Source organism: Barbatula barbatula (assembly GCF_947034865.1).
Source record: "Barbatula barbatula genome assembly, chromosome: 9".
NCBI classification, from domain to species: domain Eukaryota; kingdom Metazoa; phylum Chordata; class Actinopteri; order Cypriniformes; family Nemacheilidae; genus Barbatula; species Barbatula barbatula.
The window spans coordinates 20,953,868-20,972,980 of record NC_136772.1 but is presented as its reverse complement, the minus strand read 5'-3'; the positions used below and the strand labels follow the sequence as shown (position 1 = coordinate 20,972,980).

Sequence of the window (19,113 nt, the reverse complement as noted above, 5' to 3'; positions counted from 1 at the left end):
CCACGTTCGTGAGAGCGGAATTTGATTGGTGCTCTCTACTGTCCAATAGACCTTTCCACCAATGAGCCCAATGAGCTGCTCAAACAAGCGGTGCGCCTTCCCCCCGAAGGTTGCCCCGCCCAGATCTGTGTGTGTGCGCGTATTTTCTTTCTATTTATTGTAACCAAAGCTGGATGTGTAGGACGTCACATGTTGTTTTTCCTCTTCACTCCAGTCACTTAGCGATATGTGTTATTTACTGTTAAACTGCTCATCGCAGCGAACGCGCAGCCCGCGCCGGGCACAGAAGAGAGTCTGACAGGATTTTCCCTTCGCTTCAGAGACAAACTGACTGACAGCACAAGTTACAGAAAAGTGAGAGTTCTTCTTCGCAACATATGAGAATGGCGAGTCCGCCGCCGACGGGAGGACAGCTGCTTACAAATATTATCGTGAAGAATAACAACCACGTCAAGAAATACGGATATCTGAGGAAACAGAAGCACGGACACAAGCGCTTTTTCGTGCTGAGGGAGCCGAGCGAGGGATCTCCTGCCCGCTTGGAGTACTACGAGAGCGAGAAGAAATGGAAAAACAAGTCGGCTGCTAAAAGGGTTATACATTTGGACTCCTGCCTGAACATCAACAAGCGAGCCGATGCCAAAAACAAACACCTGATCGCCCTTTACACCAAGGACGAGTATTTTGCCGTCGCTGCCGAAAACGAGCACGAGCAGGAGGACTGGTACGAGGTCTTAACGGATTTGATGATCGAGGGGAAAGTGAGCGACGGCTCCGCGTCAAATTCGGCATCGTCTCTCGTCGGGTTTGACGAGGCGAATTACGGCGTGATAACGCCGGTCTCCGCCACTTACAAGGAGGTCTGGCAAGTCAATTTGAAATCGAAAGGACTTGGACAGAGCAGGAATTTAACGGGCGTTTATAGGCTGTGTTTATCCAGCCGGACCATCAGCTTCGTGAAACTTAACACGGAGGTGGCGTCGGTTGTTTTACAGCTGATGAACATACGGCGATGCGGACACTCTGACAGCTTTTTCTTCATCGAGGTCGGCCGATCCGCGTCGATTGGACCCGGCGAGCTGTGGATGCAGGCGGATGACTCCGTAGTGGCGCAAAACATTCACGAAACCATTTTGGAGGCGATGAAAGCGATGAAGGAGATGTCAGAGTTCCGCCCGCGCAGCAAGAGCCAGTCCTCGGGTACTAACCCTATCTCCGTGCCCACCAGGCGGCACTTTAACAATCTTCCGCCGAGTCAGACGGGGCTGCCACGCCGATCGCGCACCGACAGCATGGCAGCGACGTCGCCCGTGACGAAACTCACGTCTTGCAGAATACGCACGGCGAGCGAGGGTGATGGAACTATGACGCGGCCCATGTCTGTGACGGGCAGCCCCATCAGCACAGGCGTAAACAGAACGCATTTAAGCCGCTCCAACACGGTGACTGCTCGCCCGTGCAGAACATTTGAAACCTCATCCCTGCAGCATAGTAAATCCATGTGCATGCCTGTGTCTCACTCCCCTCCCTCTGCTGTCAGCCCTGCCAGCCTGTCTTGCAGCAGTGGCTGTACTATGGAAAGCACCCCTCGACCCTCCAGCTGCACTGCATCCATTTCGGGCTCCCCTATTGACGCTGGTTTCATCTCTTGTGATGAATGTGGCTCCAGCCCGGGAGATATGCGGCACCTTGCGACGGCAAACCGAAGCAACACACCTGAGTCCCTCACTGGCACGCCCCCCTCTAAGGAGGGCAGTGACCTGTTCGGATACATGATCATGGAGAGGCCGAACTGTGTTAGGCGGCGAGGCGCCCGAGCAGCGGCAGAGGAGAGCTTAGGAGGTCTGGAAAAAGCCTACAGGAAGAGGACACACTCTCTCACCATGCCTTACCAGAAGAGGGTGCCATCACAAGTGTCCTCAGCTTCACTGGATGAGTACACGCTCATGAGAGCCACTTACACAACTGGAGGCCATTCAGGGCGCAGCTCACACACTGCATCCCCAAAGGTCACATACCCTGAGGATTATGGTGACATTCAAATCGGATCGTTATTGAATAGTTCCAGCAGTAATCTGGGCGACGATGGCTACATGCCAATGACACCAGGTGTGGCTCCCCAGGGGGGGAAGGCTGACAACTATATGCCCATGAGCCCTATGTGCGTTTCAGCTCCAAAACAGATAATCAACCCGAGGACACACCCCCTTACTTTAGCTAATGGTTACAGAACCAATTCCCCCAGCAGCTGTTCTCTAGATGATAGCGGCTACATGAGGATGTTGTGTGGCTCAAAGTTTTCAGTTGATAGCTCTGATGGGAAAATGACTAATGGCGAGTACCTCAACATGTCTCCTGTAGATTGTGGCTCTGTCACACCACCAGACTACTACCTTAGCCCAGTGGGTGTGGAGCAGTCTCCCTGTCTGAGACAGCTTCACTCGTTTAACTTTTTGCCACACTGTCATAAGCCCCAGCAGAAGGATACGGAAAACGATCAGTATGTTGTCATGAATCCTCAGAGTAACAGGATAATTGAAGAGACACTAACCACAGCATCTTCCCCTGTACCATCTCCTCTAAGACAAGGCCGGACAGATGGCCTTATTTACAGGCATAGAATTAGCCGACCCACCCGCCTCTCTCTAGATACACTACGGACATTACCCAGCATGAATGAGCACCCCCTCCCCTCTGAGCCAAAAAGCCCTGGTGAGTACATAAACATAGACTTTGGACGTATTGCTGAAAGCTGCTCGCCACCCTCGAGCGCTTCCTCAGAAAGCCCAGCTTCATCCCTTGGGTCCTCCGGCAGTCAGCGGCAATCCCCGCTTTCTGATTACATGAACATTGAAGTAAGTTCACAGTCTCTCAGATCTAGAGATGCGGCCCCTACTGACGCTTTGGAGACCCTGCCAGAACTGACATCCTGCCCCGCCCACCCTGATGAAGAGGAGGAAGGAAAGAGGTACCATCTCACAGCACAGGTGGCTTCAGTGGGCCTAGCTAGCAAAGCTAAAGACGATTACACTGAGATGACGTTCGGCGTGCCCGCTTTGCCTTCACAGCCTGTCTCTCAGCCCTCAGAAGGTGGGCAAACCACCAGCCTGGCCTCCTTTGTGCAGAGGCTGACTCTGGACGAGAGTGTGGGAGTGCCCGCTGTAGAGGCATTTCTACTGCGCCGTACCACTCCGGCTTTGGTGGATCCAGACAGGGGTGCCAAAGTAATCCGTGCGGACCCCCAGGGACGCAGACGGCACAGTTCCGAAACGTTCTCGTCTACCACCACAGTTACACCTGTTTTTCCCTCCTTCGTTCAGGAGACCAGGCGGCACGGTTCTGCCTCCGTGGAAAACGTGTCTGTCTCTGTGAGGAACGGTGAAGGATCAGATGAAGAGTATAGCAGTCCGATGTGCAGAGAGACGTCGGCTGGCTTTCAGAATGGACTAAACTACATTGCCTTAAACTTGATGGATGGGGGACTTGCCAGCTGTGATTCTCTTGTGAGGTTCAAAACTGCCAGCTGCTGTAAAGAGGGCATCAATGGGATACATGCCAGTCCATACGCCAGCCTTGGGTTCAAGGAAACGGCAACAACAGTTAAAGGTAAGCTTGGTTTTGCAGATTCATGTAATACCTATTCATGCAACTTCTCTACATAGTGCACGCTTTAATGTAATAGCTAAGGTGGCTGATTTGTTTTTCAGCTATTATATTCATAGAAATGCTAATCATGTCATTGCAGTTGCATTTTAATTTATTATAGTGTTATTTTTCATAACTTTGACTTTTCATAAGAAAGCAGTCAAATTCTATTCTATTCAACTTTTTAATGAATAAATTGTTACAGTATAGTTAGGTTATCTGTGAAGCTTTATCAACATTAATGTTTTGTAAACGATCTGGGTAAATTTACTACATCATGATATGGCAAAACACATATTTATTTTTACACTGAAAGAACAACCGTGCACCAGATTAATGTTACATATGATTAATTCTCCACTTATGTGTGAGAGTTAATTGAGCAAGTCGGTGTGTCACAATGATGTAAAAGCCTCTTTAAACGCTGTGGCGCAGTATTTATTTCTAGAGGCTGATCACTTCATCCAAGCCTGCCGCATTGTTTTGGGATGAAAACAGTGCAGCTCTGCCTAGGGGTTTATTAATCCGCACTGAAGCTAAATATATGTTAATATGTTGACAGTTGCAAGAATGACTCGGGATGGTGTGCTTGGTTTGAAAGTATGTTAATGTGTGTCAGAAAGATAGTATGTCAATAATGAATTCAATAAGGGAAAATAAACCTAACATTTAGGTTAGCATTATACATCCACGATTGCGAACGTGACACAACGGAAACATGTTGTACAAGAGCTTCACAGCAGCCCCGAAAAACAAGCGAGTCAGTTGTTTATCAGTTGTCAGGTAGATTGTTGGAGCTGGAATGTAGAGCATGTGCAAAGGTTGTTCAGGGAGGTTGTTTTCCAACCAGCCAGGTTTCATTTAAGGAACTGCACAATCTTTGTTTTTCAGCACACAAAGATGTTTGTGTGGCTCAGAGATAAAACTGATGTTGGCTGATAGACACATATCTACACATGCATGGAATTTATACTCAGATGTGAGTAGGACGATATGAGGTGTTGTTGTGAAGCATTAGTTGTATCAGTGGAATTTAGTGCAGGGTAGCGTGTACTTTGGTTCAAAAGTTTAGGGTCTTGGATTAACACAAGTGTAATTATAAGATTTATTTTAAATTATGAGAACCATTTTATTGAAGTTACCCCACACTTTTGACTGGTTGTGCATATAAGGAGTACCTCACACTGTAGTGAGACTGTTAATGTCGTGGCAGAAAGTCAAGGTGAAGGAATTCATTAAAGAAAAAAGGGAATTTACAATTGAAGGACAGGGCGTCTTTCACAAGTCCTTGATGAATGACACTTTACGAAGAATTAGGAACAGAAGCCTCTCTAAACAACACACCGTAGACAGCAAATACACAACCATCAAAAGTGTCTGTGTGTGAGTAGCTAGCAAAGCAGGTGTTTCTGCTATTCTGTTTACCTCCGCAAAGTGGACAGAGCAAAAAGACATAGCCGCAGGCAACGGAAGCTCTGGAACAGTGGGAGGAGACCACAAAGAAAACTCGCACAAACATCGACAAACACTTGCTAGCGCTAGGCCATCCCGCCCTGTGATTGGTCACAAACCAACATTCCAGAAAAACAAAAGATGAGCCACAGAGACAGAAGACAGAGATCTTATTTGTGTGGAACAGCCCGGTAGGAACTTGGGCCTGTACGAGGCCGATCAGCAAGGTCTATTGAGCGGAGATGAGAGTACGGATAAGCTGTGCTCTTTACTACTCCGCTTTCCTGCAGCGTCACATTCCACTCGTTCCGTCCACCCTCACTTTGGCACGCAAATTTGCCTAGAATGTTTGTGAATGGGAATCAAGTTTTTTCAATACAAATGGCCAAACAGCTGCAGGAGATGTAAGACAAATCAGACACACACTTTTATTCATTTACACAATCTATACAGATCAGCAATGTGTCCTGGATGTTTGTCACATTCAGCAGGTTTATGATAGAGTTTCATCATGTTTATGGATTTATTGGTTCGTGTCACGCTTCGTCATATTTATTTCTGTGTTTTCGCATCGGTGTCCCCACCGAACCATCTAACACGCACACAAACATGGGTAATGTGTTGTAAATCAGACCTGGCCTTGAGAGCTATGTCCAGCGCTATTGTTTGAGGAGTTTCTTGTGGCCTTTCCAGCTCTCACCAAATGAATGTCCCCTTCCAATCATGACTAGAGAAGAGAGTAAACACTGTCTTATTAAAAATGTACAACTCGGACATCCAGAGAACCCATTTCAAGTCTGTGTAGGGCTTCCAGAGACGCCTTCCCCCTTGAGAATTGTGCTTGAGTGTGTATGTGTGTGAGGGGCCGGGCCGGCAGATGGTGGGGGCCAGGGTCATGCACCTGCCATTCCAAGCAGTGCACAGTGGTTATCAGGCCCATCAGAGGCCCTGACAATACACTAATGATTACTGACCATCTGCTACCCCACACAAGAGCACAGACAGAGACAGACAGACAGGCGCAGGGACCGATATAGAGAGATACAGTCGGATAACAAGTCGAAGCAGTTGGTACAAGCTTGAAATAAAAGTGTAATTTCGCTTTTGTCACTGACAAACATTGTCCCGCCCCTTGCCGCATTGAAAGACTTGGTTTAATTGAAAAGTACGCCATTGTAAGAGAGAATGTGTCCATCAATTTGTCTTTTGCTCTGGCTTTTATTTCTGGAAAACATTTAGACTGCCATCCCTCACCCCAACACACAAACACACACCTATCCCTGTATCCTTGGATCTATCATCGATCTACCATCATACCGTTTACTCCGGTCTCTCTTTTTCTAAATCCTTCTACTAATATTTTCTCTCTGTAATTCTCTTCATATTTGAGAGATTGCCTTCGTCCTCTCTCCGCCTATGACTATTCCCAATCATCATGCAGACTCCACCTTCCCAGCCTCTTTCCCCACCCCCTCACTGTCCCCCTTCACCTTTCAGTCTTGTTGTTGTTGTTGACTTTGTAAGTACCTGCTATTGTTGCAGATTTGATAGTGCTAAACTAGTCCAAGATGTTCTGTTGGAGGCTCTCGCTGTTCCCCCTTTTTAGCAGCACAGATAAGGCGGATTACACATTGCCACAGATTAGACATTGTTGATCAGCTTTGTTTGGTGTCCAAGCAAGTGCCATACACACGCAAACCCACACACAAAGCTGTCAAAAACATGTCCAGGTCAAAATAAGCCTTTTTTAGGATTAGTTTGTATTGTGACATTTTTAAGTAAGCCTGTTTACATTATTGTTTACATTAGATCTTTATTAATGAATTTTAGCAGGTCTGCTATAACAGTACTGTTTTGCAATAAATAGATCAAAATAAATAAATTTTATTTAGCAAAATACATATAATAAATGGTTCAAAGACGAAAAAGGGTTTAAGCATAAAAGTGTAATACTGCTTTAAATAGTTGTTGCCTTTTAGTTTTTCTGAGCAAAAAATAAATATCATAAATTTTTCCCTGAATTACAGAAGACGCCCAGTAAAATGTCATTCAGTGTAACAATCTTGTCAGGCATATTTACAACAAAAATCAGTTTATGACATTAAAAGACTAGTTACTTTCACCTCAAATGCGAATTAGTTGTAATAGGTTTTGCCCATTTGTCAATCAGAATATTTTACTAATTTAAAGCACAATAAATGTAATATGCCCCCTTATTCTTTTATATATTTTAATTTGTATTAGTCAGAATAAGCATGTTGTTTGAATTTATACATAAATATTGGGTTACACTGAATGACAATGTAACATTATTTCAACCAAATTTTGACATTTTACTCTTAGTTGAAACCATAAGGTAGACATTTTACTCTCATTTAATGTGCTTTTGTAAATTTCTTTTGATGGGACATCTTAACGTTCTTAAACCTATGTAAATTGTATGTAGATTAGATATAACAATACTGTTTTAATTAATCCAGGTAAATAATGGTAATGCAAATTTAGAAATTCAGGGTAATCAACACCTAAAACATTAATAAGTACACGTACTATTCATCCCTCACACATGTACAATTCATCACACTCCATTTAACATGTTGTAAAGAAAAAATTGGGATATGGCTGAACCATAAAAACATAATCTCAGATCTGCATGAGACGCTCTTTAAAAGCACATGCAGTGTTTGGGAACAAGTACATGTGATGTGACATGATTCTGAATGAATGTTGCTCTTCTCTCCTGAATAGCTAAGTGATCTCAGTAAGTGTATGTGTGTGTTTGGTGGGGCAAACATAATGTATAGTGATGCTCTACTGTCATGAAATTAATTTAAATGGCTCCCTCCTTGGGCTTTGTTGGCTTCTTGAAACTTTACACCTGCTTTTGGGGTTTGTTTAAATCTGAGATCTGTTGATTTTACTGACTCGAAGTTTTTATTCATGGACAGCAAAGTTGTTTTCACGTGACCGCTGAGCTTGTTGGCTCTGTTGCCTTTAGTGTTATGAGATAATACTGTGACATTTACACATGCAGATCATCTCACTGTTAGTACAGTATATCCTTCCGCCTAGAGATCTGCTATACTTATGATGTCATTGTAATGATGTTGACCTCTCCATAGGGATGTGCACGAATGTTCGAATATTCAATCCGCAATAATTATTTGAAAATTTTAAATGCTATTCGAATATTCATATTTTCCATAGGAATAAAAAAACGGCGTTTCAGGGTTAGAAACTTCTTCATCTGTATTGACTATAATATACAGAAAATATAAAAAATCAGTTGTATGCGTTCCTAATTTTTTGTTCAGTCAGATAGCAAAGATCGTGTTATGCTCGGCTCACATAACCATATTAAAATGTTTTAAAAACTGGTGAGCCAAAGAATTTGTTAACATTACTTTTATTTAAGTTGGTATAAAAATAAATGTAATATCAAATGACTAGATGATTAATTTATGTATTACCGATACTTTTTTGGAGCGGTTGTTTGTTCATTATAAATAGGCTATGATTTCAACAACTTGAAACATGAAAATGTACATTTCACTACAACTAATGTTAATAAATTTAGCCTTAGCATAAGACTGGTACCTTTTTCCATACCTAAAGCCTGTTTATATTTTTCTCCTAAGAACTCCAAATAGGATCATCGCCTTCAAGTCATAGCTATACATTTGTCTTAAAACAAAGTAATTCCTTAGTTAGGCTACCTTAGTTGATTTTATTTATTGATGCAAATGCAATGCAAAGCTAAACAAGACAGACCCTGACCATGAAACGAGAAAGATCCTTTGTTTTTTAGGATCAATAAACAGTCGGCATGGAGGTATCAAGCCTGTTTACTTTATTTATTATCAACATTATGAACCATAAAGCCAGTTTTTTTATTTACCGGGAGTTATTTTCTTTCACCAGAGTAAAATAGGCCTATTTGCTTGTTTTTCGTATCAAGAACATGTAAAACAAAAAACAAGATAACCATAAATCACAGACTGTCAATATACGTTGCGTTTTTTTTCGGATGCTTGGTTTTTGTATGATTTCGTTTTGCGCAGGTTAAAATGCAGTTTTCTCCAACGTTGCTAATCTTTTCAACATTAAAAAACTGGATGTAATATTAATACAAATTACGTCTTTATTAACTTAATTTAAATAAACAAGTATTAGTTTTTCATGAGCTCAAATATTCGAATATGAAATGATAAAACAAAATGCCCATCCCTACTCTCCACTCTTAGTTGCTGATAATACTTTAAAGTAACAGTTTGTTATTTAGTTTTAAGAAAAGAGCCGTATGCACATATCTGTCGTAGACATGGTGCCAATGGTGGAAATACATTTTTTAACCATTGGTGATATTTCGGTTATTAATAGATTGTTTTGGGTTTAAATGCATTTTGACACGTGTGGAAGTGGTTGATGCAGGTCAACAAAACACGGAGTGACAGTGTGTCCATAGGGGAATAACAATAGTTGCATTCTGACGGACATCATTGTTAGTTACTAGGGGGTGTTTCTGTTTGACTTCTCTATCCAATTGTATCATGAGATTGAAAATAAATCTTTACTGTCTAAACTCCGATTGGTAGTTGCTTTTCAAGCGCACAAAGAAAACCTTGATTTTTTTTATTAACATGGAAGAGTTCCACTCTCTTTGTTGCTGCAAAACAATGCTTTGTAAAGCTGGCACAGGTAAATAAATGTGTACATCCCCACTAGCAGATGTTTACAGTATGGCCAGTTTAACAGCTTCAGTAGCTTGTGTGTGTGAAAACAGTTGCAGGTTTCATGTGTGTGGGAACGCAAGATAGTTCCCGGCCCTGATGCAAGTAGGTCAATTTAAGCTGTTTGAAATAAATAAAAAGGACTTTCAGGACGTGTGTGGAGACTGAGCATTTTTGGGATGGGGGCAGTGGGTTCACGGGCTGTTCCAGCAGGATCCAGATTACAGTTGCTTTAAATACCTGTCAGGGTCGATTCGTCACGTGGACCCTCAGCCATGGAAACACAGTTTTAGGAGTGCAAATGTGTTTCGGAAGTGATATGTCGCATTTGACTACACAATCGTGACGACAAAAAAGACTGGTTTTATAGGATCCAAAAAGAAAAAGGGTAAAAGAATGGGAGAGGACATTCCGAGCTTGTGATTTAATTCATATCAATATTTTTATTCGACTAAAATCTTAGGTATGCCTAAATCTCAGCAGTGCACAAAACAGACGATGTTTTTCTAATGAAAATGAGGGGCTAGTTTCACTCCCACCTCATTTATCTCTCTCTGGCTCAACCAAGTGATTGTCCCATGACCTTATTGGTCTTTTCCCCCCATCGTTCATGCCTTATTTTCTGCCTATCTTGATCGGAATGGGACATCCATGGAATTGAGGCTTCCTCTTGCTTAATTAGCTCTGTGAAATTCAAGCTGGCTCGCTGACCACCACACACTCCCTCACATGACTCGGGCTTCATGGCATCAGTGTGAATATGAGAACCAGTGAGAAAAGGAAAGGAGCTCTGGCTCTCTGTTTTGAGTCTATTAATATACCTGACCAAAGCAGACCACCCGGCACATCACAATCAGTGTCTGATGCACACCATCACACGTAAGAGCTGTTGTAATGTTTTTTGACGTGTGAAAATGTATAAACGCATTTAAATAAAACAGCCTGTGATTTAATGTGAAACTGGGCATAGCTTAAGATCGTTGCCACAATGTTGTCACAAAATTGTCTTAAAAGGGATACTTCAGCCAAGAAACAACATTTTCCCATGTGTAACTCGCCTTAAGGCATCCTAATTGAATCTGACTTTCTTCTTGAAGAATAACGCAGTCGGAGTTATAATACCACGTATCCTTTTTCTCCCAAGCGGTAGAATTCTAGCAATTTTTTTAAGCTCCAAAAAGTGCATCCATCGATCAAAAAACAGCTCGACACTGCTCCGTGGTCTTGACAAAGGTCTTCTGAAGCGAATCGATGCTTTTGTTTAAGATAAATATCCATATTGACAAAGCTATAACGATAATGTCTAACTTCAGTTATCCCTCGGCTGCGCTTGATCCAGACGCTTGTTTTTCCAGCAAATGACAATGACGAAAGCTTCCGCACAGAGGAGACGGTGTCATATTGGAACAAAACGAAAAATGTTGCGTTCGTCACTGCCGGAAAAACAAGCCTCTGGTTCAGATTTTGTTTCCAGGCTGAAGTATACCTTTAAGTGCTTTGGGACACAAAATTTTACATTTTATACAGCAATTACCTGCATTTTTCTTGAGCTAACCCCTGCTGTGTCCATTTATGTTGTTATTTACAAGTTTTTTTATTGTTGTCGTTGGTGGTGTTCTGAGTTTGGCTATGGGGTTTCTTACCATCAGAGTTAGAAAGCGACATACAATTGTTATATGCTGTTTTCCCATAGTCAGTAAAGTTGATAGGACAACAGGAAAGCACCTTCTCTCTCTTTCGCGCTCTCTCCCCCGTCTTTATTAGATGGCCACGAGCAAACAGATCTGTTAGCACTTTACTGGAAGAGTAATACCTTGTAATACCACACAATGGGAGGTATCAAAGAGCAGGAAAAGATGAGGCACTTTATGACTGTGAAAACGCTTGACCTCTCTCTGGCCCCTCCTCCCCGACTTCACCCAGCTTTCTGTGTGAAAATGCAACACTTCTGACATTCATGGGAATTACAGCCATCCCTCCCTCTTTCGCTCTGAGTCAGAGTGGATGTTGTGATATCGGGCTCACATACGGAAGTGCTCGGGATGTGCGCGGGCAGTCCAGATAATGGGAGCGATTATAGCGTGCCGTATAGCCGATGGCCGTGAATCAAGGGTTTGTTAAGTGTTTGAGAGGGAGTCTCGCTCCGTCAAAACATCTCTTGTTCTAGGCGGATAAAAAGCGAGAGGAGATCGGTGGGGGGCGGGACTTGTGTGCGACCGGCAAGGAAAGGCTCGCGAGGGGTTTGAATTAGCAGAGACTTCCGCCCGGTGTGAGGCCTTCATGCAAATGAAACCTCACAAGCAAGTACAAGGGGTGAGAGGTCATGACAGCGATCTAGCCTCGAAACAGTTCCCAGATACTAAAAAACACTAAAACTCTCTTACGTTACTTTGTTTTCTCTATTAATAAATAGATTATATTATATCTGGCTTTGCTGTGGAAAATATGTACATTTTTTACATACTTTTTGCACTTCGCAGTACATGTAACACATTTTAAATGTATATTTTATATTAAACAACAGATTTTAAATGAATATTAATAACCATCTGAACCCACGTTACACGTGTTTGCCTGTGTGAGAGATGGGACGTATGACATACTCAAACGCTGTTTCCGTCAGCTGCATAGTGCTAAATGCCTGCAAGTGTTTCCCTGCGTCTCTCTGAGCACCTGTCACTTCTGTTGCTCCTACTGAAAGAGCTTGCATTCCATACTTGGTAAAGGAGAGGAGGACAGACAGAACGAGAAAGAGAGATCGAAAGGGAGAGATAAAAAGCGTGTAACCTCTTATGACCCTTACAGACCTGTTTCAGTCCGGTATAAATCACACACGTACGCTCATGGAAAAACACACCGGTCAATGTTACCAGGGGAGATTTTCCAGACAAGGCACGGAGGAGTACGATAACATTTCCGAAAAATGCCAAAACATTTGTGAATGCCCATGTATGGCCGTTTGAATCGTAGCTCTGATTTCGAGAGAACATTGTGTTTTATTGGTTTGTGCTGCTTTTCTCTGTCTGATCAAAATTAATGTGTTTTCCCATCCTCTCTTGTCTTTTGTTTGTTTCAGACTAAACCGAGCCAGTCTCTTCAATCTTTCACGATGAGAGCCAGGGATGAGAGGAGGAGTGGAGGTGTTTGTGTGGACAGATGGACCACGTCGCTGCTGCTTCAGGCCTCTGCTGATCTTTGACCCCCCCCAACCCATATGAATGGTCGTCGTCACAGCAACATGGACACTTGACCCCAGCGCGAGGCGTGACAGTGACTCACAGACAGAGAGGCGGGACTTCCTTTCCATCTGTAACTCCCTACAATCTCTTCCCTCTGGATCCAGAAATTGTGTTATGGACTTTTTAGATGGTTTTGTAAGGAGCTCTGGACTTTGAGTGGCCAGTGTCCCTCAACCCTCAAAACCTGTGAACCAAACCTGGAGGGAAACATCTGATCCGCACACACACTCGTACACCCGTTACACATGTCACTTATTTAATTACGAGCATTTACGTGTGATGGTGTGCATGTTTGTGTGCATGGGTGGTTGCAACACTGCACAAAGGTGGCATTTCAGAAATTCGCTCAACAATTCGAAATAACCAGTCACTTGAAAACCCTACCTCAGAATGAGCCAGATTAAGACTTACAAAATATATATATATATATTGAGAAACTAATTTATTTTTACAAGTGAATGTTTTCGTAAACACCAATCCAAAGCCTTATTGACTAATGTCAACAGTGTTTCCTGGAGGACATGCGTTACGGATCTGCATTCACTCAAACTCAAGAGTTTCAAAGATTAACTGTTTGCCATGGTAACCGAATGTCTTGTACTGCAGAGGAAGAAGGCTGTCGCCTGCCACATTCCGTGGGTTCCGCTGCAATCAAAAATCTCATATATAATGACTTATTATGCTATTCCACACAGATATTTAATACATTTTAATATAATAATGATATTTATCGAGCTGGTTAAGGACCGGATGGCGGCACGCCCAGCACATACTGTATGCAAAGCAGACTTTCAGAGTAGAGGAGTTGTCGGCTTGGATCGAAGCCACACGTGATTAAAGGTACGCATGCTATACGAATGATGTCGTGAGCCTCAGGTTAAAGCGAGGAGCACCTCACTGAGCCTAGGCACGCTAGCACACTTTAACCCCACTTTCTTTGACCCTGACAACCCAAAGCCTCTGTCGAACTGCCCTCTCACGCCACTCTGTAGAAACAGCCTTCCCTTTGCCTTTCACCCGCACCCGTCGGCTTGGCATTTAATTCAGCGTCCACGATCGACCAAACGGCGACGAATGAGAGCGGTCGGTTTCAGATGCATCTCAGAAAGCTTGACACCAATATGCTGCTCCCTAGCATCAGACAGGGGTAGACCAGAACCAATGCTTTGTGTTGCACTTACAAGCTCCCTAGATTGTAACACAAGACACTTTTGAATGTAGAGTATTCTGGAGTTCTCCGCAAAGAGACGTATGGAAAAAAAACCACATAAACATCCACAGACAAACTGATATTAAGACCGTCGTACAGATTAACACATGCAAGTGCAACATAGTACAAAAACACACGACCGGACTTAAGTATATCAAAAACATTTGCCTAGAAATCTGTAAATAATGTATAAAGAGATTGCAACTGATGTTTTTAAGTTAAAGATGATAACTTATGTCGTTTTTTGTATATATCTATATATACTGTATGTGTTTGAATGAATTCTCCCCCAAACTAAAGCACTAATGAAGGTACTTGCCGAAGGCTAAACTTCGCCTGGCAATTTTCTTTTATAATTCTTCAGTACGTTTGTAAGAGTATGTACACTGTACAATAAATGCCACTTCAGTGATATTTGATAACGCTATGGTATAAAAAAGAAAAACACGATAAAACTAATTCATTGAATGGTACTTGATATTACAGAATTCAATCTTGCTACATAGGTACACAAACGGCATATGCAATACTTACATTTTTCAAAGATTAGTTTACAGAAAGGAACCAAATGTACAAATGCTGTGTTAATATATTTAAAACCTTAAAAAACTTGTTCTTTTTTTGCTGTATACATACTTTTCTGCCAACTTTGAATGGAAAAGTGTTTTTTGTTTTTTGCTATCGAATCCTAACAGTAATTTCAGCAGTGTTCAGAGCGAATGCTGTTTCTCAGTATGGAAAGGTTGAATATTTCCATGCCCGATTGAGTTTTTCTTGTGTCTTCCATTGTATATACTTCATATTTTTTGCATTGTGATGCTACTTAGAAGTGATAATTTAAACTTAGTGTAATTGCTTTAGAAACTGTATTGATTCTGAATAGCCACATGCAATAAAAAGTAACGTTATTTAAGAACACCTGTTTCGCTGCTTGCATTGTTTCATAACATAAACATGACAGTATTTGTGTGTCATCTTCCTAAGAAACAACCAGGTTCAGACAGACAGCAGATGTCTTTATTCATCTAATCATGCGAGCAACATCCCAGACATGTTACACACATAAACACACATGTTCAAATTCTGATGACTCCTACATTCATGCATATGCCAGATGCTTTTTTCCAAATTGACTTTAGATCAATATACGGCATATGTTTATTCTAGTTTTTTTATTAGCATGTGCGTTCCCTGGGGATTAAACATAATGACCTCATGTTGCTAACACAAAGCTGTGAAAAAAGAATATTAAAAGTTATGTTGAGACCTCGAGGAGGTTGTTTGGTTAACTGCCGTGCTTAATGGCAGACCGATGTATGGCCTGACCCAGAATACATAACGGACTGAAGGGATTACGATTTTTCACGCCATAACCCATATGATGAAGGATTACTAGTTCTCAAGCCACTGCTAATTAAAATGGTAATTCAATTTAGGGGTAAAATGAAAGTGTACAGTCAACTCCAAACAGACCCGGGATTCTTCCCCCGTCCAGACGACGGTAATGCGTCTGTCGCCTCAGCAGATGCAGGAGATCACACTGACACGGCAGGCTTTGTGGGTCAATAGTCATTCATATGTATGGTCAACACGTCCTGACTGATTAGACAGATTTATGTATGACCATGTCAGCTTTCAAGCAGTACAGTCTGACCTCCTCATAACTCATTAAAAGACATGTCCAGTCATGCAAAAGCTAGCGGTTTCCCACAAGCGTATGAGTCAGTATGCGAGGACCAGAATCAAGAAATGAATTTACTGGGAACTGTCAACCACGCCTCAAGTAGGCGAGCCAGACTTGTTAGGCTGAGATAAAAAACAAATGTGTGTGTGAGATGAGGAAGGGCTTAAGAGCCGCAAGTGGGACCACAGAGAGAGAGAGAGAGACACAGCTTTCCTCAACGTGATGACAGTCCCATCATCCATCACAGCTCTAGACTGCTACAAATAGCTCATTTGGACCACTAATTAAGCACACTAATTGATCTTATTAAATAATAAAAGGTAACAGATGATTGAAAGCGCTCTGTAGACAGTGGAAAGGATGCTTAGGCTTGATGACAAGGGTTTCGCTGTAAATACTGCGGTCCTGTCACAACAGATCTTTGCTGCAAGGGATGATCTCTAACAGTTCCTGGTGAAAAAATGTTAACGCTTGAAAAAAATGTCAACTCACTGTATGTCATATAAGAGCAAAGCGGAAATATATGTCTAAAATCAACACTTTAATATTATATATATATATATATATATATATAACATATTTAATATATATTATATAATAGTCTTACTTTTAGCTGTTAGGAACGACATCCATTTAAAGCATCTGAATCTAAATCTTTTTGACTGCAAGGCAAGTTTGTTTATATTTTATAAAGGTTATTCAGATGACTTTATAAAAGTGATTTACAAAAATGGGGGAAAAACCAAAAGGATGTGAATACATTAATGAAAAAATATGAATAAAAGGTCTTGAAAACATCATTATCAATATTTAAATACGTTATTTAAAATAACAAGATGATAAAGAACGTCAAATAACTATAAATAGGGGTCGCTGTCCACAACAATATTTGAAGACCCTCCCCCTTCGCACGATTTCTACCCATTATATTAAATAATGTATATAAATAAGCATGAAATCTGCTACGATTATACCTTACAGCCTTTATAAAAAGTGTCGCTGTGGTATCGAAACTTTGTTTTCACATGAACCTGAGAGGCTTTTCTGGGGTAAAACCTATATGCTCATGAGCGTGCAGTGCTAATCCTAGGTCAGTAGTTTACATGTTATACGTGTATTTTATCAAGAAATTTTCCCTTAAACGTCTGTATTGTGTTTCTCGGCTGAGAAGCTGTGATGAACTTGTAGTGTCGATCTCATTATTAAACTGATCACAACACGCTAAAGTGCTACAAATGTATTCAAACATTATTTGGTCAGACATAATTCCTGATTCGATTACATTGAACCTTAAAGTGAACAGGAAGACCTAATGGTGCTGAAGGAATGAGAACATTTCTGAAGGCATAAGACAAATCAATTGAAATGTATTACTAGAGCGCGAAGACAAATTTGTATTGTTGCAAAGCAGCTTTACAGAAAATACATTTTAGCAGTGGAGACTAAAAGCATATACGAACATGAAATAATACCAGAAAATTATAACAGAAGCTATATGGATTTTTAGTGGCAGAGTGTTATTTCCATAAGATTGTTATCAGACTGGTAAATATATACATTGTGTTATGAATACAGCTGTGTATAAGTGTGTTATGAAACGTGCATGTGGCACATCAAGCTTTGGCTCATCACACAGCCTCCATCACCATGGAGACGAACACGCGATTATGCATGCACTAGACTATCATTACCAGACAGGACCTTAATGTTCTTAGCAGTGGGTTTGGTGAGCAGGTGGGCTTCCATTGCTCTCAGACTGGGGAACAAGTTAGGAACGGGTTTTCATATTTGGTTTCATTTTAGCGCCCAACTAACTAACAGGTTATAGCATTCTCACAGCATGCACAAGCTTCAGTCTGCATTTGTTGCTCAGGTCATACCAAAAGGACCACGTACTGTAAAATACATCATAGACCTATTTATCTAAACCCAATTATTTCTCCCCTACAGGCTTTAGAAGGAAAGCCTAAAGAAAACAATTGGATTAATCCACTGAGCCCCAAAAAGATGTCCGTCAGGCTACACATGCAGAAATAAGCACTTTATAAAAGGCTCAACACATGCCGACCTGATATTTGAGGTTTTCACCGCCCATCAGAAATACATGAGTTCACGACTTGTTTGTTCTAGCTTATTTTCCAGAACCTGCGGGTGCAGATAAGAAAGATTGAAATGGCGGCCCCTCTAAGAACTAAAACTTCTGAGAAATTTATATTTTTCGAAACCATTTCATCTCTTCAAAGAAAAGCATGTTTAGCATTTCAGACTAAAGACAGCAGTGTGTCACTGTTATTGTATCTTATTACACGGCTCGTTGGAATGCTTGATTCTGATTGGCCAGTCGTGACATTTGAAGGTGCATTATTCCCAGATAACAACCTCTCAAAACGAATAACACACGGTAACTTGGATGCAGCAAATCATTGACAGTTTTTTTTTGACAAATTAAATAAAAATACGTATTGTAATAACAAATATGACATTCATGTATTTACAAGTGATTAAACCACCCACTGTTCGTTACATTTGAACGTTGTTTCTTACCTTAAAACCGAAAGTAAAGGGCTTTTCCTCGCGTAAGGTCTGCATTCGATAAAAATTGAAAGTAGCCGTGTAATATGTAACCCCCGCTTGTGACAAGGAAGGCTAACAATGTGTTTATCATCTACACTATGGACCAGAATTCTCTACGGTTCAGAAGACACCAGAACTCTTGCCAGGCGAAGCACACACACACATATGATTGTAACTGTCTTATTTATGAAGAATATGAATTAATTGGGTTTTCAATGAGGCACAATTATTATTTAAATGACAACATATAAAGGATTATAAAACAGGAAGAAATAAAATGCAAGGAATACAAAACAAAATATGAATTGGTTTAACAGCAATGAAATAAAATTCTGATGTACTTGTAGGAAAACAATAAGTCAAATCTCAATAAGACAATAAGTCAAATCTCATTTCCACATTTCACATCTGCAAGTTCAGTAACGGATCAATAATCACAAAAACCCAACATTTCTAATATAATTGAACACTTTAAACGATATATATATATGAATGTGAACACCAGTGTCCTTTGTGGGCAAAGATCAATGTCCAAAAGCGTCTCGTCCTTTAAATGTTCCAGTAACAAAAAGGAAAAAA

At 41.3% G+C, this 19,113-nt stretch overlaps 1 protein-coding gene across 1 annotated transcript; it reads left to right on the top strand.

Moving 5' to 3' along the window:
• Positions 1–159: 159 nt before the first annotated feature.
• On the top strand, positions 160–15,187 carry irs2b (insulin receptor substrate 2b). The gene is made up of 2 exons (XM_079463954.1): positions 160–3,606; positions 12,904–15,187. Exons 1-2 carry the CDS (start codon positions 378–380, stop codon positions 12,906–12,908), a joined length of 3,234 nt encoding a protein of 1,077 aa, XP_079320080.1. The 5' UTR covers positions 160–377; the 3' UTR covers positions 12,909–15,187.
• Positions 15,188–19,113: the final 3,926 nt, after the last annotated feature.

Coding starts and splice junctions, on each gene's coding strand:
- irs2b (XM_079463954.1), top strand. CDS start 378: ATGAGAATGGCGAGTCCGCCGCCGACGGGAGGACAGCTGCTTACAAAT.